General features: G+C 46.3%; 1 protein-coding gene across 2 annotated transcripts in view; it reads right to left on the reverse strand.

Moving 5' to 3' along the window:
• Positions 1-274: 274 nt before the first annotated feature.
• The window catches only part of LOC119430979 (uncharacterized), a 39569-nt gene continuing 15281 nt past the window's right edge, over positions 275-24562 (reverse strand). Inside the window, exons 2-4 of one of the 2 annotated variants that reach the window (XM_037698443.2) lie at positions 22556-22788; positions 4027-4267; positions 275-1373 (exon numbers count right to left, since the gene is read on the reverse strand). In XM_037698443.2, coding sequence (XP_037554371.1) covers positions 1368-1373; positions 4027-4267; positions 22556-22788 — 480 coding nt within the window. In that variant the 3' untranslated portion in view covers positions 275-1367. Of the gene's footprint in view, positions 1374-4026; positions 4268-22042; positions 22155-22555; positions 22789-24562 lie in introns of those variants that run through there. The other variant, XM_049657765.1, reaches the window with a different exon arrangement.

The raw sequence follows: 24562 nt of genomic DNA on the forward strand, positions 1-24562 counted from the left end.
GATGATCGGGCGTGCATTAGATATCTACTCTGTTCAGGTGCTTCAATGTTATCTCTACGTTAGTTTTCCGTTTTGTACATGTCGAAAGCAAGTGCACGTTTGATTCGGGGGCATTCTAGAATTAGCCAAACACTTTCAAATGAATCAGCTCTGTGTCCTTTTTCCTGCATCTCGTTTATTTGACCTGCCGAATAATTCAATCAACATCGCCAGTCCCATCAGGGTCGAATTAACGTAAGTAGACTGTATTACTGCAAAAATGAAAGGAGACAAAACAGATGCAACACTATATTTATTTGCATTAAGCACACCACCAAAAGGCTCTGTGATAGGAACAATGGAGAATGGAAACTAGAACACGTGCTGTGAAAATGCAAACAGGCACACATGCACACTGACAGGCATGAAAATACAGTGCTTTTATAGTAGCACATTTGTTCGAAAACAAAGCATAAGCTAGTGAGGTTCAATTATGGCCAAGAAACAACTTGCCTACTTCGCTTAAATTACGTTCTCTCAACACTGTTTGTTTCCGATAAGAAATACCTGTGTGTGACTGTAATCACTGGGAGATACCACATCTTGATAGAATGGGGAACAACACCTGCACACTTGGCAGTCGACAATGTCTTCCTTTTTTTTGTGTGTGTGTGTGTTTGAGAAAGGGGCTGCTGAATGTGGCACACAGCCACTCTTATCTCCACCAACAATTTAAGGCACAGCTTGCAGTACACAAATGCAATGAGGGGCCATAGTTGATTGTGTAAATCGGGTCAAGTAATTTACTGTGACACACCTTGTAAGACATTCCTAACATAACTATATACGCACTCTCGGCTTCTTACTGCATGTTTTCAGTGTGTAAGCTTGTTCTGCTCACCGCAATTGCCAGAACAATCCCCAAGGCACAAACATGAAACCATGGTATAGTAGTGTTGTCATGTTGTTCTGAAATGGGACAGCCAGTGAACTGAAAAATGCCTTGCCTACTACCTTTCGTCCGCCTGTTAAATGAGTTTCTTTCCCACTGTAACTTCCCCAAATTTCTGCGCGTCTGTTTTGTACTGCTCAGGTCAACAGCATCTTTGAGTTAATTTGGAATCGTGATGTGCTTTCTAATTAGGTGGTTGGTCATTTTCTCCTTGGTGCAGAACACCCGTGGACACAGGTAGCACCTGTAAAAGCTGCCTGCGTCACTGTTGTCGGCAACATCCCCACTGGCTTTCTCGTGCCATCTGCACACTTTGCAGCTTTGCAGGTTGCACTGGCATGGCACTTGACTTCCGGATGCAGCCCGGGCTTTTCTCGTGTGTGATCCCATGTGCCTGCTAAGGCTGACCTGGTTGTCAAAGACAGCCCCGCACTTGTTACACCTGCACCCCAGACAACATGAATGAGTGAGAACACAGTCACACTGCAGTGGCGCTGAGAAAAACTAGCATGCTCGTTTCTGTCAAATATTGACACACAATCCCAAGACATGTTCCAAGCTTGTCCATCATGGGTCAGTCAAACAAGTTTCTATAATCCCGTGCGACAACGTATTGTCCTCCATGCAGTCCACGGCATTTCTTGAACAATTGCACCAGCACTGCGGACACACACCTAGACGCCGCCCCGTTGCAGTTCAAAGCTCTCGATGCGCGAAAAATGTGTCGCACGGCTCTGTTGCCGCTAGGTCGGCAGGTTCAGTGCTGGGAATGCTCTTCGGCATTTTGAAGCAGCCCCTGGAGCAGGCAGAATCTACTTTTGCAACAGCGGCTGCTGTGTGTGGAGCACGTGCAAAGCTTCCACAAAAGCGCACACAGGAAAAGGATGCACAGTTTTAAGAGCGAGGAGAAACTACGCGATTCACCGCAGCACGCCACGACGACAGCAGCGAGCTTACACTAACAATGCACTGCTACCGGCTGCGCTGCGTAATGCTAAGGGACACTAAAGAGAAACACTACGTCAGTTTAGTCTGAATGAAATATTCTTTAAAAACGCCATTTTCTTGATTATCGCGGTAATAAGTAGATTATTAAAAAGAGCAAATGAAGGGTTCATCTTGATGAAATTTTGTGCCAATACATGACCGCCAGCATGACGTCACGGATTTCAAAGTAGTACTTTTTCGTATTTGGGCAGGCAAACATTCTTGGAATTTGCTAAGTTGAGACTTTTGGCTCTCTTGCAATACAATACGTAGTCCATCTTTACTGATAAAAAACAAACTATGCACGAGCAGCCGCCATCAAAATCTAATAGGTTGTGGCAAGCCGAAGCAGGAACTAGTATCAACACCGCCCCCGTCTTCCTGCTTGCTAAGTGACAGTAAGAGAGGCGCTTTTCTTATTTACATGATGGCTAACTTTCTGGTGTAGCTGAAATTTTTTTGCTTCTTTAGTAACCATTTAAGGAAGGTGTGATATTCTGCACATTCTAATTTTGTTTTATGAACCATAATCAGCAAAGCGAGCACGTAATCTTTAATCTGCCACTGATGTGCGCTCACAGGACAAGGCGTATAGAGCTAGGCCCCTTGCTTTTCGCGTTCCACTTTTTTACCGTGGGCTTCACCAAAGACATAGCTCACAAAGAGCATGAAGTGTGGCCTAGGACTTGATCACCATGCGTGTTGTTATAAGGCCTGATGCTAAATTCAATGACCTCAGTTCTCTTGAAGAAATGTACAGCTTAGACGACTTATAACGCAACTGTTTACAGTGAAGAACTGGGGGGGTATTCTGTAAGACTCCACCTAGTGGACTATACACATCGGCTGTAGTCCATTGGCTCCAGCCGCAGGAGCCAATCGCAACAGCCGAAGTGGATAGTCCACTAGGTGGGCTCTTACAGAATACCCCCCTGGCTACAACGCAGCCTTTTCTGACTTCCGTTTACCCTCCCATAGAACTCCATGTATATGCATACCGCTTAATACAGCCACGCGAGACTAAATACCGGTTATAATGCAGCTTCCGCAGGAAAATTACACCGACAAGTGCGGTAGCAAGCACACTTCTCAACAAGGTGCGCCCGCCGATGGGAGAGGAGAGCTATGAGGGCGATGCGGAGCGAATGAATGCTCCATCACGCATCAGCCCTCGATGCATAAAACTACTGTGTTGATCACACAGTCAGGAAGCCAACAACGGCCACCCTACTTATTGTAGCCTCACGCACGTCTCCCGGTTGGTGCATAAGAATAGGAATTATTTTGTCAGCTTTCGGAACAGCTCACTGGCTTTCACACCATGAACAAATGCGGCGAAAGAAAGCAGCACACCACGCTTCGTACTGTATTGCTTGGTAGCTCCACTGAAATAAAGTCGTGGCACAGCAGTGGCACAATTTAGATGAAAAAAGACCCCCTTCGAGCAATACGAAGTAAGAAATTCCAGTCTGCACAGATTGAACCAGCATTGCCACCACTGCACATAAACTGTCTTTCGATGTTTTAGTTTTCCTTATGAAAGCACGTAATGAAACCTACGCTCTCACACAACTTGCTGTGCCGCCTGACAATGGTAACGACGCTGGCTCCAACATCAGACTAACACCAATAGCACTGACAGCCTGTCTTTCCTCCTGTTGTCTTGCACTGCCGTGCTCATAATGAAGGCCATTGCACAGCTCAAGTTTCTATCCTACAGTAACACCTAGAATGTCTCACCTTTTTTTGCAAAAACTGTGGGTTACACTATCGGCCGACATTTTTATTTGAAGCTCTGCAGAAGGCTGTTAGGAATGACCTCGTCGGGGTCACCTTTGGGATGAGGCATTCGTGTGCCGACCGGTCAAGTTCAGATTATCGGGCGAGTGCATTAATTTCGTGATAAAAATGATGCAAGTTTTGGTCCACAGAAATGTATGGCCTCAAAGTAAAATTCAACAAAGCTTTCTATTACCCAGAGCTGAGGTAGTCTACATCCTTTTTTCGTGTTTTTGAACCACTTGTCGAGTCTGTAACGCCTCGACCTTGAGGATGGACTAAAGAAAATACAGTGCCTCCAATATACAGTGCATCATCGGCGAACGTACTTGTACGCCTCGGCGCCAGGTGCCTTTGGCTTGGTGGCTGCCTTGGTGCAGGTGAGCCTGTGTCGCACCAGTCCACCGAAGTACTTGTAGATGCTGCCACACCGGAAGCACTTGTAGAGGGGCTTGTTGACGGCCTGCACCTGGTGGTGCACCTGCTCGTGCTTCAGCAGGCCCCGCAGGGATGTCGAACACACGGCCACAACACTGGCACGACAGCGCAGCCTTGCTGCTGCTGCCACCACTGCATGGACCATGGCAAAGCATTATTACACAAGAAAAAAGATGCACAGCTGCCTGGCTAGTGTCCATTCCGTTACAACAATAGTTGTCACCGCCCATGAGAAAGATGACCACAAAAGTGTGTCGATAATTGCAACAGGAACGTAGAGCCACCCTACAGCTACACGATTTCTCTAGACTTTGCATCAAGCATGACAAGCCTGAGAAGTCTGCAAATACAGATGGAAAGATTGGAACAGAGCTATTTTCCCAACAGCCCAGTCACTTCTATCGCTGAGAAAACCTTGACCTCAAGAAGCCAAACAAAACAGCAGGAAACTTGGAAACATGACAAACGCTTGGGGGTGAAGTTTGGAGTGGTTCAAATAAAGGCAAACAGTAGGCGTACTGGTCTTGGGGTTCTGTTGGGGATTGGAGATAACCTGAACCAGGAAATAATTTATGAACCTAAAAAAGTGCAACCAATCCAGTTGTCTGGTTTTTAAAGAAAGCAGGAACTATTCAATTAATCTTTCTGAATTCCAAAGAGGTGGGGAGAGCACCTGGTAGCAAGTTGTGTTCGTTCTGAGTTTTCAATAGGTTCAATACAAGATGGTATTGGGGGACTCTGGTTCAGTTAAGAGTACAAATGAAAGAGCATGCATACACGTAAGCGTGGAAAAACAAAAGTAATAATTAAGGGCTATATCTGTGTGATTAGCATAGAGGATGGATTCAAGAGCTCCCTTCGAAACATTTACACCTGTTGGTTGGAGAGCGTTAAATATGTGAATGAGATATGACTATATTTTCAATCTCTTGGCAACGGGAAGTTTGACAGTAAGTTATAAAGTTTCATTTAATCGAAATTGTGACCTGAATAGATTGAAGTGCTGGGCCACTGCTTTGGAAAGTTTCTTGACAGTGTCCACGCGGTGCCCGTTTAGTTTAACATTAATTGGCTGTCGTGTTTCGCTGATGTATTGCTTGTCGCAAAGCAGACACTCCAACACGTAGATAACGTTTGAACTAGTGCAGGTCAAAATGTCTTTTGAAGGTGCTTGCACCTGGGGCGAACACAGGCACCGAAAGTTTATGTGTACTGTGCACCGAGAGTTTAATTTTGCATGTACTAACATGTCCTTGACGTTTCTATTGCAGCGATATGTCTCTTTGTACATCCGGCAATGCTTTTTCTAAGGCACTCATTGCTTGCCAAGATTGGATAGTATTTCTGTAGAGCAATGTTTATGTGTTGGAGCGCATCGGATTATTTGGTCATGAATGCTAGCTGGTTGGACTGTGTTGTAGACTCTTTTCTAGCTAACGCTGAGCTCTTCTCTAATTTGCATGCATCCTTGTAGGCCTCGTTTAGGGTGCTATGCGGGTAATTTCTTTCAGTTAGTGTTGCCCTTATATTGTTTAAATGGCGAGATTGCTGTCATTGCTACAGATGTGTCTGATGGGTTGTGCCTACCCAAGAAGTCACTGGTGGTGACTACAGTAGAACCCCGCTGATATGTTTTTTACGGAACCGTAAAAAAAAAAAAAAAAAAAAAAAAAAAAAAAACACGAGCTGGAAAACGCAAGAGCCAAGAAACGGGAAAAAATAAAAAAAAATGAGTCCGGCTAAATTTGTAAACATTCGCTTATTAACTATATTAACAAGCATGGTGTCAGCGCACACTGGCCAACATGAACACACCACACCCGATGAGCTCGGGCACTCTGTCAAAACGTTGGCGTGAGGAAGCGCGGCATCAGCAGCGAGCGACGTGACCTTAGAGCGCCAAGAACACACAGCACACACAAAGCTGCCTAGACTCTGCCCCCAACGTAGATCGCTTTCAAGATATGGCCCGCACGGGCGCACAGTAAGCAGTTGATGCCAGAGTACAACGCCGCCCCTTATCCGTCTCCCTGGTGCCTCGAGCGCGAAGGAAGAAGGCACGGCGATGACGTTATCGCCATTGGAGTTTATAGGGAACATCTATGCGCCAAAACCAATTTTAGGGCCCCAATGTGTCATAGACACCATCTTTAGATAGCAGATACGGATCTCAAAGGCCATGCTTTTGGGCGGAAACCGAAAATACAGTATAGACCACTTATAACGTAACCGCTTATAGTGCAGGACCAGATATAGTGTGGTCTTTTCAGACTCCCGTTAATTTTCCCATAGCACTCCATGTATACACGTATCGCTTATAGCGCAGTTGCGGGAAACGAAATACCGGTTACAGCGTGGCTGCCTGGGAATACGGAAGTCAGCGGAGACGGCCAACGCTCCCCTCAAACGGGCACCCCAAGGAGTGCTTGAGGAAGAAAGAGACGAAGTGGAGGAGAAGGGCACGTGGTGCGAACAAACAGACAGTGAGGCTGAAACCAGAATCTTGAGTGCGAGTCGTGAAATATCACGGTGCGCATAGCCAGCGAGGGCCACGAAACTGCCAATGTTCGCTTCACGATAACGGCAGTAAACGAAACTTCAGGGAGCGGGCGGCGCCGGGAGAGCACGGCGAAGGGCGCACGGGGAGACCGTGGAATGCGAGGGAGAAGGGCGGCAGGGAAGCGGATTTCGCCTCAGCAACTCCGCCGCTTTGGTGGCTCCCCTCACCCTCCCTCGCAGCTCCCTCACTTTCGACTGTCACCGTGCACGGCCGCTGCTCCACCCGGCCCGGCGCCAGCTCCAAAGTTTCGTTTTCCGCCGTTATCGGGAAGTGGGCGTTTGCAGCCGTGGGCAGTTTCGTTGGCCGGCCTGGGACAGCGCGGCTGCTTCCCTCTGCGCCGTAGCCGCAGCGTGCAAGGTCAACACGTGACTAGAAAGTAGAGGAAGCATAAAGGAGAAAGAAAGGTTCACTGCCATTTTCTACGCGTAGCTGAGACGTTGGCACGTACACGCATGTTCTGGCGGAACGGAGAATCGGCAACCTTGCCATTTGAGAGAGAGTGACATTTCCACTGCATGTTTTTTTCGTTCTTTTTCTTTGTTTTGTTCGCGCGCGACATTGAGGGGTCTCTCCTAAGCTTTTACTCTATGGCGGTGCCGGAGCAATGCCGGTCGGAGGCGCCACCGCGTGAATTATTTCGAATTAACGAGATTTCAATGCAAACGTTCTAGCCGCATTACTCGACTGTCGCATACGCGTGGCGGCTCGGTGCACATGCTTTGCATATGTGCGGGCCTTGAAAATTGTTGCTTTGGTTATAGTGTAGTACCGCTTATAGTGCGGATATTCGCGACTCCAGCGACTTACGTTATAAGCGGTCCACACTGTACGTCGTAAGTATCAGCCCCTGTACTTTGGGGTGCGATCGCGCAAACAGCTCGCTTTCCGCACGTTCGGTCTGACTGCTTCGTCACAAAGTGGGAAATCTGCGGTACTGCCCCGCTGTCTCTGACGGCCGCTGACGCAATCACAATTGTGATCAATCCAGAGAGGGCAAGCGAAGGAACGGAAAAGCGAGCTGTTTGCGAGATCGCACCTTTGGGCGGCCAATCCCATCGTCAAGCCACCAAGCCAAGCAGCATGAAAAGTCAACATGGCCGCTCGGGCGTGTGCGGGGTGGCAGTTCGCAACGCATGATGTCGGAATGGTCTCACAGTTGCGACGCAAAAGCGGGGTTACAGCCAGGAAAACGCAGCACTCGGGAACGTAACAATGGGGTTCTGTTGTAGTATAGTATGATCTAAATATTGCTTACCCGTAGGCTTTGTGTAAACGACATTTTTAGTTTCCCATTTTGAATTCAAGCTGTCCTGTCAAGAAAGGTAACAAAGAACAAAGGTAACAAAGCATCACCCCTCAATTACCATCCTCTCTCTATAACAAGTGTGCCATGCAAGATCATGGAACATGTCATCTATTCTCACATAATGAATTTTCTTGACTCTACTAAATTCTTTCATCCTTTTCAACATGGATTCCATAAGAACTTATCCTGTGAAACCCAATTAGCTATTTTCGTCCACGACTTGCATGTGAACCTTGATTCTAACCTCCAAACTAACAGTCTTCCTAGATTTCTGTGAAAGCCTTCGACAAGGTACAAACGCTTTCTACTGAAGCTTCCTTGGTTAAGCTTACATCCTGACATATTGCAGTGGATAAAGGAAATTCTGGAACACGAACTGGGTACGGTTAGTACCCAATTCATTCAGGTTAATAATCAAACCTCTAGTTTTCTTCCGGTAACATCAGGCGTACTGCAAGGGTCAGTCCTTGGTCTCCTCCTATTACTAATACAGTAGCCGACGGATTTTTCGGACTCCAATAATTCGGACTTGTTGGATATTCCGGACTTCATAGATGCACCGTCAGGATTCCCATAGATCTAATGCATTTTCGCGACCGATTTTTCGGACGAATCTAGGTGCCAATGTTCGATTTTCCGGACTAAATCGCTCGCTCCGAGCCACGCTACCCGATCTTGAGGGCCGCCATGTTGGATTTTCCGCTAGCTTGGCCGGGCTTGGCTTCCAGTGCCCCCCCCTGTATAGCCTTCAAGATTAGTAGACGCACGCTATCCTCTCGTCTCCAAGGCCATGCCCGCTCTTCCTTGGCTGACAAAACGTTCCAAAGAGCGGCACTTGCATTTTTTTTTTTAATATATAGTTTCGGTTGCGTCGTACGCTGTGTGCGGGTAAAAGTTTGCGATCTCACGCACGCGAGAGAGCAAGGCTGCCGGAGGCGCGCGCGGACTTCGTTCGCTCGCGGGGTACGGGGAGAAGGCGACAGAGACGGTGGGGAGTTGCGTTGAGCTCTTGCGGCTGCTGCCGACGGAGCTGCCGTGCAGGCACCGTATCTTGAAAGCGATCTGCTATGTGGCCGAAGTGTGCGCCCGCGATCTGCGATGGGTACAAAGGGTGTGCGCAGAGTGCCAGTAGCTTCGTATGCGCTGGTGTTTTTTTTTTTTTTTTCGGCGTTGGCGTTGAAGCGAGAGAATAGACAGCGCGAAGGTCAATTTGCCCGCGGTCATCTAGCGAGATGTGTTAATGTAAGCTGTGCGCGCGTGACGCCGTGCTTATTTAGTTAGTAAGCACATATTTACAACTTTATACGGCCGATAAAACTAACATCATTACTTCGTATCGCTGTCTATTAATTTGCTATCGCACTCGATGCTCCGCCTTTTGGGCGAAACTGCGACATTTTTCTTAAGCCGCTCTAAGCCTCCCAATTTATTTCTATTGGGGGGGGGTTTCGGACTGCTCGATTTTTCGGACTATTTTTCAGTCCCCGCGAAGTCCGGAAAATCGGTCGGCTACTGTATTGTATAGGCTTGTGCGAATATTCGAGCGCTTCGACTCGAATTTTAAAATGTCCAATATTTTGAAGTATTCGGGGTGAACGAATATTAAAACTGCGTGCAAGTACTATCAGGAGTTTCGGTTTCGTTAGGCAAGCCGCAGTGCCTTTGACATCAGGCCTACATCTTGACTACACGTGAAGCCAAGACAAGCTAAGCCACATTCAGAGCATTGTCGTAGCCATCTTACGTGCGCACGTTCGTTAAGGCTCCTGTTTCATTGTTTGGTTAAAGTGAGACACGCGTGCAGTGAGCAGGTGTTGATCGCACTCCGCACTTGAATTTCAGTGTGCATCAGTTAGTTCAGTCAAGTGACATGACCAATGCGTCCATGGGTGCCAACCCGACATGGAACTTCTTTGTAAAGGTCCCGCCAGGCCAAGAAGCTCAGTGTCTGAAGTGCCACTCCATTCTGAAGACTCTAACGACAACTCTGGCGCCGCACTTAAAGAAGCACCCAGATGTCTACGTGACTCACGAAAAGGAACGTTGTGTGCGGAAAAGCGTGAAGTCTTCTGCTAAACCTGACATGCAACAGCCTTCAGTTACAGCAAATGACAAAGGCCGTTGCCGGATTCATAGCGCACAGGATGCATTCTTACAGTGTTGTTGAGGAGCCGGGCTTTGTGGCCGTTATGAACGCTGCTAGGCCAGAGTATGTTGTGCCGTTGTGGACAACGTTTTCCCGAGCAATAATTCCGGAGCTCTACACTTCGAAGAAGCAAAACTTGATAAACAGCCTTCAGGCGGTGATCGACGGTGGAGTAGAGGCCATTTCAATAAAACGGACACTTGCACATTGCGTGCTAATGAAATCTACTTGCCAGTAACATGCCACATCATGGACAGCTCATTTCAACTTCATGTGCATGCACTGGCATGTACAGAAATGGCAGACGCTCACACAGCCGGAAACTTGGTGCTGTTTCTAAGAAGCGTGATGGAGGAGTGGGCACTTCCGGATCCAGGTACTGTGCCAGTGTACGTTGTTACAGATAATGGAAGAAATATCACTGCAGCAATTACACAGTCGTCTTGGATAGGCATAAAATATTTTGGGCACACACTGCAGTTGTGTGTGAGTGATGTCAAGCGGGATGTACCTGGATTTTCCCAACTGTGCACGAAGGCCAGGGCTATCGTTGGCTGCTGTAAGAAAAGCTCAAAGGCTAGGGCGCGCCTTATGGAAGTATACAGGGAAATGCAGCTGAATGCCCTGGAAGTGATGCAAGATGTTCCGACGCATTGGAATAGCGAGCATCAGATGATGACTAGGCTACTCATGCTTCACAAACCGATCACCGTGGAGCTTTCGGAGTGTGATGCGGTTGATAACCTCACTGCAGCTGAATGGAAGCCGATGACTGCCGCTGTGAAGGTACTGGATCCACTTGCTCAAGCCACAACAGAGCTATCTGGGGACAAATATCCCACGTTGTCCCAAGTCATTCCATTGCTGGAGTGCACTGGCATTGTACTTGCTCGGCACGCAGCTCAATCAGGTGAGTCATCGGCAATTGCTTCAAGTCTGGCACGCAGCATCAAGGCAAGGTTTCCTGGTGTCAAGGCATCCGAGGATACAGCCCTAGCGATGTTGCTAGACCAAGATTCAAGGATGCCTGCTATACGGAAAGGGCAGAGAAGAAGTGGGCCTGCGCTGTTCTCACCAAAGCAGCAGAGGGAACACTGCAAGTTGTATGCTGTGAAACATCAAGTGAGTGTGAAACAGGTTTAGATAGCTCCCAAGATGCTTCTGTGTGGGGGGCCTTTGCAAGCTTTGCATCAGATGGTTCTATTATGTCTGGTCCTTCCATCAAAGATGATGTTGAGAGCTACCTGAGATCTCCCCTCCTTCCTCGCTGTGAGAACCCACTCGATTGAGGGAAGAGCAAAGGCAGCCACCTTTACCCGTCCCTTGTAAGGGTAGCCCGCAGGTACCTTTCAGTGCCAGCAACCCAGACAACGAGTGCAAGGTTATTTTCGACAGCGGGTGCCGTTGTAACCTGTAGAAGGGAGCACCTTCTTCCCCAGCATGTGGAGCAACTAGTTTTTCTGCATGAAAATTTTTGACTTTATTAATTGTAGAAGGGAACACCTTTTAGTTGCATGTAGAGCTGTGTTATCTTGTTTACATTGAAACATGTTATCAAACGATCTTTTTTTTCTGTGTGTGATGTAGCCTTTTAACTAGTAGAAGGTGGCACCTCCGTCACTGCCTGTGGAGCTGCTAGTCTATATGCCATTATTTTCTGTTATGTATTATGCGTGTGTGTGTGCGCTGTAGGTTGTTATCTGTGTAGATGGGAGCATCTTCTACAACTAGTCTATATACATCCCATTTTTTTTTTACTGGTTAAGATATGTTATCAAAAGATTCTCTGTGATGCCTTTGTATGTTGCAACCTCAGAAATAAATCATTTTTGGATAAAACAACTTTAAACTGCTCAGTTTTGTTCTTCGGACACCTGAAAACTATTCGAATTTGCTTCGAAAGTATTCGACGCCAAGGACTATTCGCTTCGGCCCAAAATATTACTATTCGCACAGGCCTACTAAAATATATTAACGACCTACCAACGCATGACTCCTGTAATCTTTGCCGATTATCTATTGCACAGTTAATAACCCTTTTGATCAACTAGCTCTCCAAAGAGACCTAAACTGCGTCCAGGACTGCTGCAACCAATGGCTCATGGAACTATGAACTAAACACTGATAAATGCAAACTCGTATCGTTCAATCGAAAACGTAATCCTCTCCTGTTTCCTTATACTACCTCGAACGTTACAATAGAATTACCAGGCTTATAAATACCTCGGCGTAACGTCGTATAATGATCTAACCTGGAACGCACATACCATTAAAGTCATATCATCTGCTAACAGAAGCCTTGGATTCTTAAAAAGTCATCTACGTCACACCATCAGACTTAAAATTCCTTGCCTACAAGTCACTCGTACGCTCTAAGCTGGAATATGCCTCTGCTATCTGGAGCCCTAACCAAAAATACCTAATAAAGTGCCTAGAATCATTACAAAATCGTGCCACAAGATTTTCATTCATTCATGCTACTCATATAATGCCGGTATATCATCATTAAAAGCTGAGTCCAGCATATCCACCCTGGCTTGTTGGCGTCATATCGCTAGTACAGTGGAACCTCGATTATATGTCCCCCGGTCATGCGATGACCCGCATTTTACGACAGATTGGTTTGGTACCAGCAAAACGGCCATAGAAATAATGTATTAAAAACCTCCATTACACAATGCAATTCTACGCCGACCCCGCCTCGTACGACGTCTCTTTCAGTACCGTCTGAGAAAAGGAGAAAAAAAAGCCCTTAGGAGACGCAGGCTAGCGCGTGAGCACACTGCAGCCGGCTGATAACAGGTCCGAATGTAACGTGACCGCAATTGTAACGCGAGGGGCGACTTTCCAGTCACGCGAAATAATACAAATAAAACCGCGAATGTAATGAGAGATGAACGGAATTTGGAAACTTGTTCTTTTCACTCATCATTGCCGTCCGAAGAGGAGACAGAGCTTTCCTTGGGTGGTATTCTCGGGCAATCACTTTTGTAGATAGTTTCCCTTTCGCAAAAATTCCGCATACTTTGAGAAGTTCGGTACCGGGACGAGCACAGTCCCACGAAACTGAAACTATCTCCAGAAGTGATCGCCCAAGAATCGAGTCATTTTCCGTGCCATCAAGCTTGTTTGAAATTCAAGCACTTCTTCAAAGACCGCACAAACATTTCATTCGGGGTCAGTACCAGGCCACTTCAAGTTCCACAAAGCCTTTCCGGCTGGACTCGCACTTGAAGAGGAGGCGCTGGTCCCGCCATCCGCAAATCATCGACTCGTTGAGACACCAAACCGCGGCAGACTTTCCCAGCTTCTTGGCCATCAAAATTGCTCGTCTCTTGAAGCAGCCGTCGTGCCGAATGCGCTGCGTTGCCTAAACATCGCAAATGAACGGAGTCGAACCGCAAAATAGCCGTTGGGTATTGCGGCATCGCAACCGGGCACAAGCACAGCGAAAACAGCGTCGATTCCAATCAAAAACAAGTTCCAACTTCAGTCGACTTGTATATGGACTGGATCGAGACGTAAAGTTACAGGTTGTCAACGTAGCGCTGGAAATCGCGGAATTTAGAGCATTTGCTTTAAAATGACCAATCTTGCTGTTATTTACAGTCGAATAACAGCAAGATTGGTCATTTGAAAACAAATGCTTAAAACAACACAAGAGTTGAAGCAACTAAAATCATGAAAAATATGCTCGTTAAAATCAAAAATACGGTAATTTCTTTATAATTCAATCTACCTTCTTTGGAGCAGTGCAGGTTCGTGCCGTGGGCTTATTCAGGTGGTCTGTACCCGTTTTTTTTTTGGCAAGACTGAGTGTCACTGCCTACATTCTTAGTTTTATTGCGATAGCAACTATATGGACACTCAAAAGCAGATTTCTGCCGTCGGTGTCGCCGTGAAGTTCCGTATGACGTCAATGGAGATGAAATCGTCGCCGCGTGCCGAACGCTGTATGTGCGAGTGAAAGGGCGCGAGGGACGCGCGCTTTCACGGGGAGTGAACGCATGGCGGAGAACAAACGCGCGTTCTGCTCTGTGCTCCCTTAAGGGCTGCAGAAGTAGGCGTCTCTTTCCTCCTCTACAATCACCATATATGTAGAGCAAACGTGCCTTCTTCCGACGCACGAAAGGCTGTGGGGGGGAGGGGGAGGGAAGGGAGGCGACGTTTAGCTGCGGCACCAAGTGCCTATTTATATCAGAGGCTCCGGCAACAGTCACCAACGCCGCACGCATTTTGAGCGAACGCGGGCAAAACGCCGACGGCGTCGACAACAGTTCTGCGTGTTGCCGGTGCTGCTGCATGTCCAAGTTTATACAGCTGATAAAGCTACTATCATTACTCCGTACAGCTCTCTTCAAATTTGCTATCGCAATTGATGCTTCACCTTTCAGGTGAAACTGCGACAACTTTTTTTTATCGGTATCGCATCTACACATCTTTATAACCAATAGCTGTTAACTCGTCGAAGGTCGAAGATGTAAATGTATGGCGCCGGGAACATGCCCCAAGTTGCCTAATTCAATCTCATTTAATATGCCGTGTGTATGTTTGAAATATGCACTATTTTTTTTTTTTCAATTATACGATGCCCGGATTATACGACGGTTTTGTGTGATCCCCTGAAAGTCTTATAGTCGGTTTTCCATTGTATGTACTCATTCCGTACGTTTTTTCACAGCTCACGTCATCATCCACTCTACATCAGTCCTCTGGCACGCATTTCCCTCCGCATTTGATCATCCCCTCCAAGTCGCCCGGCCACGTGCGCACACTACCACTTTTGCCTCATCATTCTGTGCACGCCCAGCCTCGGACTGGAACGGCCTTCCACACGACATCGCCGCAATCACGTGCCCATCGCCATTTTTGAACTGCATAACTACCATAATAAACCGCGAACAAGCGCGTACATAAACATCCTTTCCTTGTGTATTTACTTACTTCATACTTGTTAGCCATCCCCTTATGCAATACCCCCAATCCTGGGGGCCTTTAAGGTAATACAGTGAAGAGGAGTAGTAGAGTGGTGCATGACAAATTTAGTACTAGGGTGAAACTGGTTACAATGACCGCGAGTGCCACAGATATCAAAGTGGCGCACGCGGCAGTGCACGCCCTGCTGTTTAAAATGCTGTACGCCTCCTCCATGGAGGTGAGCCTTGAAAGCAAGTGACCTGCCTCGCGGCTTCCCAAATCCGTGTGCAGTGGTCCCTCGCACATTTCGAAGGCCGTATCATCGTCGCGGCTGAACTGGAGCAGGACGCACACAGCTGTTTAATCATGCTTCTGTGCGTTGGTACTTTGCGTGTGCCCGCTCTTCACCGTGACTGGATTCGAAGCGTTCATTGTAACAGTCATCTTCATCATGAGCCTATATTTTATGTCCACTGCAGGACGAAGGCCTCTCCCTGCGATCTCCAATTACCCCTGTCTTGCGCTAGCGTATTCCAACTTGCGCCTGCAAATTTCCTAACTTCATCATCCCATCTGGTTTTCTGCCGACCTCGACTGCGCTTCCCTTCTCTTGGTATCCATTCTGCAACCCTAATGGTCCACCGGTTATCCATCCTACGCATGACATGGCCTGCCCAGCTCCCTTTCTTCCATTTAATGTCAACTAGAATATCATCTATCCCCGTTTGTTCTCTGATCCACACCGCTCTCTTCCTGTCTCTTAACGTTAGTCCTAAGATTTTTCGTTCCATCGCTCTTTCTGCGGTCCTTAACTTGTTCTCGAGCTTCTTTGTTAACCTCCAAGTTTCTGCCCCATATGTTAGCACCGGTAGAATGCAATGATTGTACACTTTTCTTTTCAACGACAATGGTAAGCTCCCAGTCAGGATTTGGCAATGCCTGCCGTATGCACTCCAACCAAATTTTATTCTTCTGTAAATTTCCTTCTCGTGATCAGGGTCCCGTATGAGCAATTGACATAAACGTACTCCTTTACAGACTCCAGGGGCTGACTGGCGATCCTGAATTCTTGTTCCCTTGCCAGGCTATTGAACATTATCTTTGTCTTCTGCATATTAATCTTCAACCCCACTCTTACACTTTCTCGGTTAAGGTCCTCAATCATTTGCTGTAATTCATCTCCATTGTTGCTGAATAGGAAAATGTCATCAGCAAATCGGAGGTTGCCGAGATATTCATCGTTGATACTCACTCCTAAGCTTTCCCAGTCTAAGAGCTTGAATACTTCTAGGCATGCAGTGAATAGCATTGGAGAGATTGTGTCTCCTTGCCTGACCAGTTTCTTGATAGGTAACTTTCTACTTTTCTTGTGGAGAACCAAGGTAGCTGTGGAATCCTTGTAGATGTTAGCTAAGATATTCACATATGCCTCTTGTACTCCTTGATTACGCAATGCCTCTATGACTGCTGGTATCTCTACTGAATCAAATGCCTTTTCATAATCTATGAAAGCCACATAGAGAGGTTGATTGTATTTCGCAGATTTCTCGATTACCTGATTGATGACGGATATGATCCATCGTAGAATATCCCTTCCTGAAGCCAGTCTGTTCTCTTGGTTGGCTGAAGTCAAGTGTTGCCCTGATTCTATTGGAAATTATCTTGGTGAATATTTTAAACAGTACTGATAGCAAGCTAATGGGTCTATAATTCTTCAATTCTTTAACGTCTCCCTTCTTATGGATTAGTATAATGTTGGCGTTCTTCCAGCTCTCTGGTACACTTGAAGTTGTGAGGCATTGCGTATAAAGGGTTGCAAGCTTTTCAATTATGATTTAAACATAATTGTAACAGTATGGTGATTCAAACAATGTTCATTACATCTGGAAGCAGTTTCAACAGGCAGGATTGGAAAATCGTAAATGCCCTGATATGTAGTCGTTATAACCGATAGATCGTTATATCTGGAACTGTTATAAGTGGAACTTCTTATAACTCCATAGAATACCTTGTATTTGGAACCCCAATATAATGAAATGCGTTTATAAGCGATTTCATTAAATGAAATTTCACTGCGGCCACGAAGGGTTGCCGAGGCGACAAATGAAACAGCCATGGCTGCATCCGGTCAAACGGGTGAATTACACGCGTTGCTCGCAACACGCCTCTGAAATCGTACGACAGAGACCAGACTCCGAAGCTCGATACGTTGCGGTACGAGCACAATACGAAAGGAGGGCCTCTCGCCGTCGTGCTCCGTAATAAAGTGCGAGACGTATGCTGCGAGGATGATCCGAGAAGGATGGTGGCATCCCATACCCTGCTCACGATGCCTGCATGCTCTATTTGAAGGCTGCGTTCTCAGGTGTCTAGTGCTGGAAGTCACGTAATCTCGAGTTTCGGAGAGGCAGTGAAATGCTGTGGTAGCGAGCATTCGTAGTCATTGAGCGAGACCTGTTCATGCCACCATGCTTGTTAATTTATTCTGTAAACAAATGTTTACTGCAATTTATTGACCCTTTTTGCAGAGCAGTTTGTTTTAGAAAAACGAGAGGGCGCTCACGGCGGCGCGCCATACGTCCCCTCAGTGACCACGCACGAATACGAAAACATTACCGCTTCTACCTTGCTTCTGTGCCATCAGCTGTCGGAAATGCAACTGAGTTTTCCCTAACACACTGTGCTCCAATCATGCTAGATTGAATCATGTGGATTGAAGACGTGTGCAGTAGTTGGCTGCAAAAATAGTGACTGGCATGTTAAGGAATAGAATGAATCTGTGTGGCCAAGTTCGCCGACCACTGCTGCAACTGTCCGAACATGTTACCGGCACTTCGGAATGTACGGCTTTCCTCGAGGATACAGAAATTTGCTCATCCGCCAGCATTGTATCGCTAACCTTCAAAGAAAGGCCTTGAGCAACAGAACATCGGCAAGAGTGAGTACCACTCGTTAAACAATGACAAAGGGAGTAAGTAGTGCCACTTCCTGTCATAGTAAGCTTTGCGCACATTATTTATACATAAGCTTTGCGCACATTATTTATACACATCTATCCCAAATGGCAGGAAAACTTACGCCCACTCTATCGCCGACGCATCAAGAATAAGTGAATGGGCGCACACTTAAATATATATGCACGATATACGCACAATAAATGACCGACTACACCGATGGCGCACGAATGGTCGAAGCCGAATGTTTCATGACGGTTAACAAGAGTAAGTGAGTTACTAGCGGTAATATATATTTGCTACAAGGTATTGCAATGTAAAAAACAGCTACGTTCCAAGCCTTGCGCGCATCAAGAACAAATCTATCGGAACTGAGCACACCCGCGAGCGATTAGGCAGAAAATAATCAAATAGTGGCTGCACCGAGGAACTTCACTGAGTCAGAAACTGACAAGCCGCTGCTTCAAAATATTTGCCAAATCAAGAACAAAGAGCAAGACAGACTAATCCTGATTCAATTCATGAGTGGAATGTTTGGATAGCTTGGAATACATATTTAGCCCCGCTTTTAGAACAAGCACGTTATATGCTGCTCGCACCGTTAGGACAAAGCTTAATGAGCTTCGAAAGCGCTTTTGCATGATCTCAGAAGCTGTGATCAAAGCTTCGTGTCGTCCACCCAGCTATACCATCTACAATATCTACCAAAACAGAGGTTTTCTAAGCCACGCCGGCGTCATATACTTCCATTGTAAACAAGGAGGCAACGGAGGCAGTTGAGGCAAGCAATGGACGCGTCACCACGTGATCAAACATGGCAGCGCCCACGGGATCGCCGCGAAAAGGGTCAATACAGCTGTTACAACTACGAACCTTCGTTATCATCTGAATACTTTATTACTTCTGAATACTTCTGAATACTTCTGTTACTTCTGAATACTTTGTTACTTCTGTTACATCTGAATACTTGAAGGCAGGCCGCCAATGGAAACTGAACCTGGCAACGTTCAACACGCGCACCCTCTCGAGTGAGGCTAGCTTAGCAGGACTATTTGAAGAATTATCAGGCATTTCCTGGGATATTATTGGCCTTAGTGAGGTTAGAAGAACTGGTGAGGCTTACACAGTACTGACTAACGGCCACGTCCTCTGCTACAGAGGTCTTCCAGATAAGAAAGAATCCGGGGTAGGATTTCTAGTGCATAACAACGTAGCGGGCAACATTGATGAATTCTACAGCATTAATGAAAGGGTAGCAGTCGTCGTAATGAAGCTGAATAGGAGGTACAAAATGAAGGTAGTGCAAGCCTATGCCCCAACCTCTAGTCACGATGATGAAGAAATAGAACAGTTTTATGAAGATGTTGAACTAGCAATGTTGAACTAGTATACTGAGTTTGCAAAGGTGCAAACTCAGTATACTTTAGTCATGGGCGACTTCAATGCAAAAGTGGGGAAAAAGCAGGTTGGTGAGCAAGCCATTGGCAACTACGGCATCGATTCTAGGAATGCAAGAGGAGAGATGTTAGTAGAATTCGCGGAAAAGAATAGGCTCCGAATAATGAATACCTTCTTCAGGAAGCGCAGCAACAGGAAGTGGACCTGGAAAAGCCCTAATGGAGAAACAAGGAATGAAATAGATTTCATACTCTCTGCCGATCCAAGCATAGTGCAGGATGTAGAAGTGTTAGGTAAGGTTAAGTGCAGTGACCATAGGTTAGTGAGGTCTAGGATTTCTCTCAATTTGAAGAGAGAGAGAGTGAAATTAGTCAAGAGGAAACAGGCCAACCTAGAGGCAGTCAGGGTAAAAGCAGACCAATTCAGGCTGGTGCTCGCAAACAAATATGCAGCTTTAGAACAGGAAGATGAAGATAACATAGAGCTAATGAATGAAACCGTAACTAGGTTGATCTCAGAAGCAGCAATTGAAGTGGGAGGTAGGGCACCAAGGCAACCAGTAGGTAAGCTCTCCCAAGAAACAAAGGACCTAATAAAGAAACGGCAAAACATGAAAGCGTCCAACTCAAGAGATCAGATAGAATTCGCTGAACTGTCAAAACTGATCAACAAGAAGAAAGTAAGGGATATTCGAAATTATAACGTGGGAAAAATTGAGGAAGCCGTAAAATATGGACGCAGCATGAAATCAGTAAGAAGAAAACTAGGCATAGGACAAGGCAAGATGTATGCACTGAAAGATAAGCATGGTAATATCAGCAATTTCGATGACATAGTAAAAGCAGCAGAAGAATTCTATACTGACCTGTACAGTAGCCAAAACAGCCAAGCTTCTTCCATTCGAAATAGTGATGAACCAGATACAGAAGCTCCTTCTATAACGAGCGATGAAGTTAGAAGGGCCTTGAAAGATATGACCAGGGGAAAAGCGCCTGGAGAAGATGGAATAACAGTAGATTTAATCAAAGATGGAGGAGATATCATGCTTGAAAAGCTTGCGGCCCTTTATACGCAATGCCTCACCACTTCAAGTGTACCAGAGAGCTGGAAGAACGCCAACATTATACTTATCCATAAGAAGGGAGACGTTAAAGAATTAAAGAATTACCGACCCATTAGCTTGCTTTCAGTATTGTATAAAATATTCACCAAGATAATTTCCAATAGAATCAGGACAACACTTGACTTCAGTCAACCAAGAGAACAGGCTGGCTTCAGGAAGGGGTATTCTACGATGGACCATATCCATGCCATCAATCAGGTAATCGAGAAATCTGCGGAGTACAATCAACCTCTCTATATGGCTTTCATAGATTATGAAAAGGCATTCGATTCAGTAGAGATATCAGCAGTCATAGAGGCATTGCGTAATCAAGGAGTGGAGGAGGCATACGTGAATATCTTGGCAAATATCTACAAGGATTCCACAGCTACCTTGGTTCTCCACAAGAAAAGTAGAAAGATACCTATCAAGAAAGGGGTCAGGCAAGGAGACACAATCTCTCCAATGCTATTCACTGCATGCTTAGAAGAAGTATTCAAGCTCTTAGACTGGGAAGGATTAGGAGTGAGGATCGATGGCGAATATCTCAGCAACCTTCGGTTTGCAGATGACATTGTCCTATTGAGCAACAATGGAGAGGAATTACAACAAATGATTGAGGACCTTCATCGAGAAAGTGCAAGAATTGGGTTGAAGATGAATATGCAGAAGACAAAGATAATGTTCAATAGCCTGGCAAGGGAACAAGAATTCAGGATCGCCCGTCAGCCTCTAGAATCTGTAAAGGAATATGTTTATCTAGGTCAATTACTCACAGGGGACCCTGATCATGAGAAAGAAATTTACAGAAGAATAAAATTGGGTTGGAGTGCATACGGCAGGCATTGCCAAATCCTGACTGGGAGCTTACCACTGTCGTTGAAAAGAAAAGTGTACAATCATTGCATTCTACCGGTGCTAACATACGGGGCAGAAACTTGGAGGTTGACAAAGAAGCTCGAGAACAAGTTAAGGACCGCACAAAGAGCAATGGAACGAAAAATCTTAGGAGTAACGTTAAGAGACAGGAAGAGAGCGGTGTGGATCAGAGAACAAACGGGGGTAGACGATATTCTAGTTGACATTAAGCGGAAGAAATGGAGCTGGGCAGACCATGTAATACGTAGGATGGATAACCGGTGGACCATTAGGGTTACAGAATGGATACCAAGAGAAGGGAAGCGCAGTGGAGGACGGCAGAAAGTCAGGTGGGATGATGAGGTTAGGAAATTCGCAGGCGCAAGTTGGAATACGCTAGCGCAAGACAGGGGTAATTGGAGATCGCAGGGAGAGGCCTTCGTCCTGCAGTGGACATAAATATAGGCTGATGATGATGATGATGATGACTTTGTTATCGTCTATTAGCGAGAAAATGGCAAACATTTTACTCGTACAACAACACCAGAAACAATACCGAAATTTCCTATGCCACAGCAGACCTTGCTTGATTTCTCTGACACAACACCCACGCAACATCGCAAATGTACAACAGACATGGCGGAAGTGAACAACGCGCTGTCACCCGACGCCTCGAATTCATGCGACTTCAAGCGAGGCTTCCTTTGTGGGGTCGACAGGTTTTGACGCTCCAGTGCTTCGACTGTGTGGAGATAGGCCCACTGATGACGTCGTCCCACTGCGGGCGACACAATCAGTTGCAGGGGCCGTTGATGTGAAGATATCGACATCGCATGAAACGAATCAAAATGAAATCGTGAAATGTTTTTCGTAATTGAAATGAATTTTTTCTGATTGCACAATAATTGGGAAACTTTTAGGGCCCCTTTCGTGCAAGAATTATCAGCAGGCGACTGTACTTATTTGCATAAAAAGTTGCATTTCAAATAACAATTTCGAAATAACGAAGTAAAGTGCCAATTTTACCGACTTGATTAAATACGGGTTTAACTGCAGCGTTTCTGCATCTGTCACAGTTGCACGACAGATGCACAACTTCTCTGCACTTCACTTCACTAACCTGACACTAGGTTATGACGTCATCGTGTCGCTCGCTCTATTACTCTTGCACAGACTCACGTGACTTGCTGGCTGGACGACGGCTGCTGTGCTGAGCCACCTGGCTTGGGCTTTTTTGCCTTAGGCGTTGATGCCTTTGAGACTGTGCCGACAGTTGCCACTGCAGCGGCTGCTTTCGGCAACTGGTGCTGTGCTGCTCGTTCTGCTGCTGCCTTTCTGGCCAACTCGCGGTGCCGCTTGTGCACAGCTTTTACTCGGGACGTCGTGTGCTTCGCGCGACCTTTTTGAAGCCCCTTGGTGAACAGGAAACAGAAGAGATATGTTAACCACCACATATCTAGTATGATTGAAACTTAACCACATTCACTTTACCCCATGGCACAGTGTGCACTAAATCTTGTGCCATCACATCCAGCTACAGAACTACTAGCTGCCAGAATGAAAGCCTAATGTTTCTCCATATACTATAACTCATCACACTGCACCAGCTTACATAAATACGCAAAATGCGCTCAACCTTCCTGTCACCGGGATGGAAGTCGCCAAGTGAATTTTGGAGCAGCTCTGGGAGCAAAAATATTGGCCCTTAAGGTTAAATTTGGCCCCTGGTTTGGAGCACGAATTGTCCATTTTAAAGCAGTTGAAATGCATTTAGGAGCAATTTGTGGAGCTCTACATGTGATATACAGGCCGATCAAGAAAATGTGTTCTTTAGTTGACTTTGCAGAACACTATTAAGATGCGGCTAATCAGCTCTACATATCTACCAAGTTCGACGAACCTCCATCCAGGAGTTCTTCCGAACGGGGGGGGGGGGGGGGTTAGTAGGTTACACAACCCCCCCCCCCCCGACTACATTTTCAAGAACTGCCAGAACTTGCTGCCAATTTTATTTACGATTTGACTTTGCAGAACACTATTAAGATTCGGCAAATCAGCTCTGCATACCTACCAAGTGTGACGAACCTCCATCCAGGCGTTCTTCCGACCGGGGGGGAGGGGTAGTCAGTTACACAACCCCCCCCCGACGTCTACATTTTCAAGTACTGCCAGGAGAACTTGCTTCCAATTTTATTTACGATATACCAATGGCCACATGCACGTCACTGTCTCACTTTTGCTAATTCCGGCTTCAAAAATTCTTTCAAATTTAATTAAATTCTCGGATCTTACGTCCCACAACCACCATCTGATTATGAGGCACGCTGTAGTGTGCAACTCGGGATTAATTTCGACCACCTGGGGTTCTTTACGGTGCACCCAATGGATGGCACACGAGCGTTTTTGCATTTCGCCCCCAACTAAATGTGGCCGTCGTGGCCGAGATTTGATTCCGCGAACTCGTGCTTAGCAGCGCAATGCCAAAGCCACTAAGCAACCACGGCGGGTATTGAGAAATTCTTCAGATAATGATTGATTGTAAGAAATTCCATTTCTTTCACATTTTGCGAGGTCGACGTTTCCCAGTGTCTTGGACGAGCGGCACTGCTTCCTCGTATTTTTCACGATATTAAATTGCCACTCGCACTCTGCATTGCTCTGTAGTATCAACAAAATGCCCAACGTCACTTCGGCTGAGCACTACATTAACATACTTGACACTTTTTGCGCTAGCGCTCCTTACTTTTAAAGCCATGACTGACCGTAGGCCTACGCAATGCCTGAGCGGAACGATGCAGAGTCTAGTGTTGCTAGTTGCGGAATTCGCTCGCTAGCTAGGACCACTAGGGCACAAGGAGCGGCTCTGCGGTTAACGAAATAGCGCATGTATAGGGCATTCCCTACTACTTTCTTAATGTTTTACGCGATGCACTTCCAACTGGATTGAATTCTTTCTAGCAATGTGGCCTGACAAAGCGCTGGGCGTGGATAGAAACGGGACACAACTGAAATTTCCGGGAGATTTTCCTGTCAGCCAGAAGAAATGGTCCACTTCCGGGAGTCTCCCGGGTAATCCGGGTGACTTGGCAGGTCTGGTTCTACGAAAGCCCACAAGGTGGAGGAAAGTTCATGAAAGGGAAAAGTTGTCATTCTCTCGACTGTAGCATGAAGCTACAATGGAAATGC

Source organism: Dermacentor silvarum, chromosome 10 (genome assembly GCF_013339745.2).
Source record: "Dermacentor silvarum isolate Dsil-2018 chromosome 10, BIME_Dsil_1.4, whole genome shotgun sequence".
In the NCBI taxonomy this organism is placed as follows: domain Eukaryota; kingdom Metazoa; phylum Arthropoda; class Arachnida; order Ixodida; family Ixodidae; genus Dermacentor; species Dermacentor silvarum.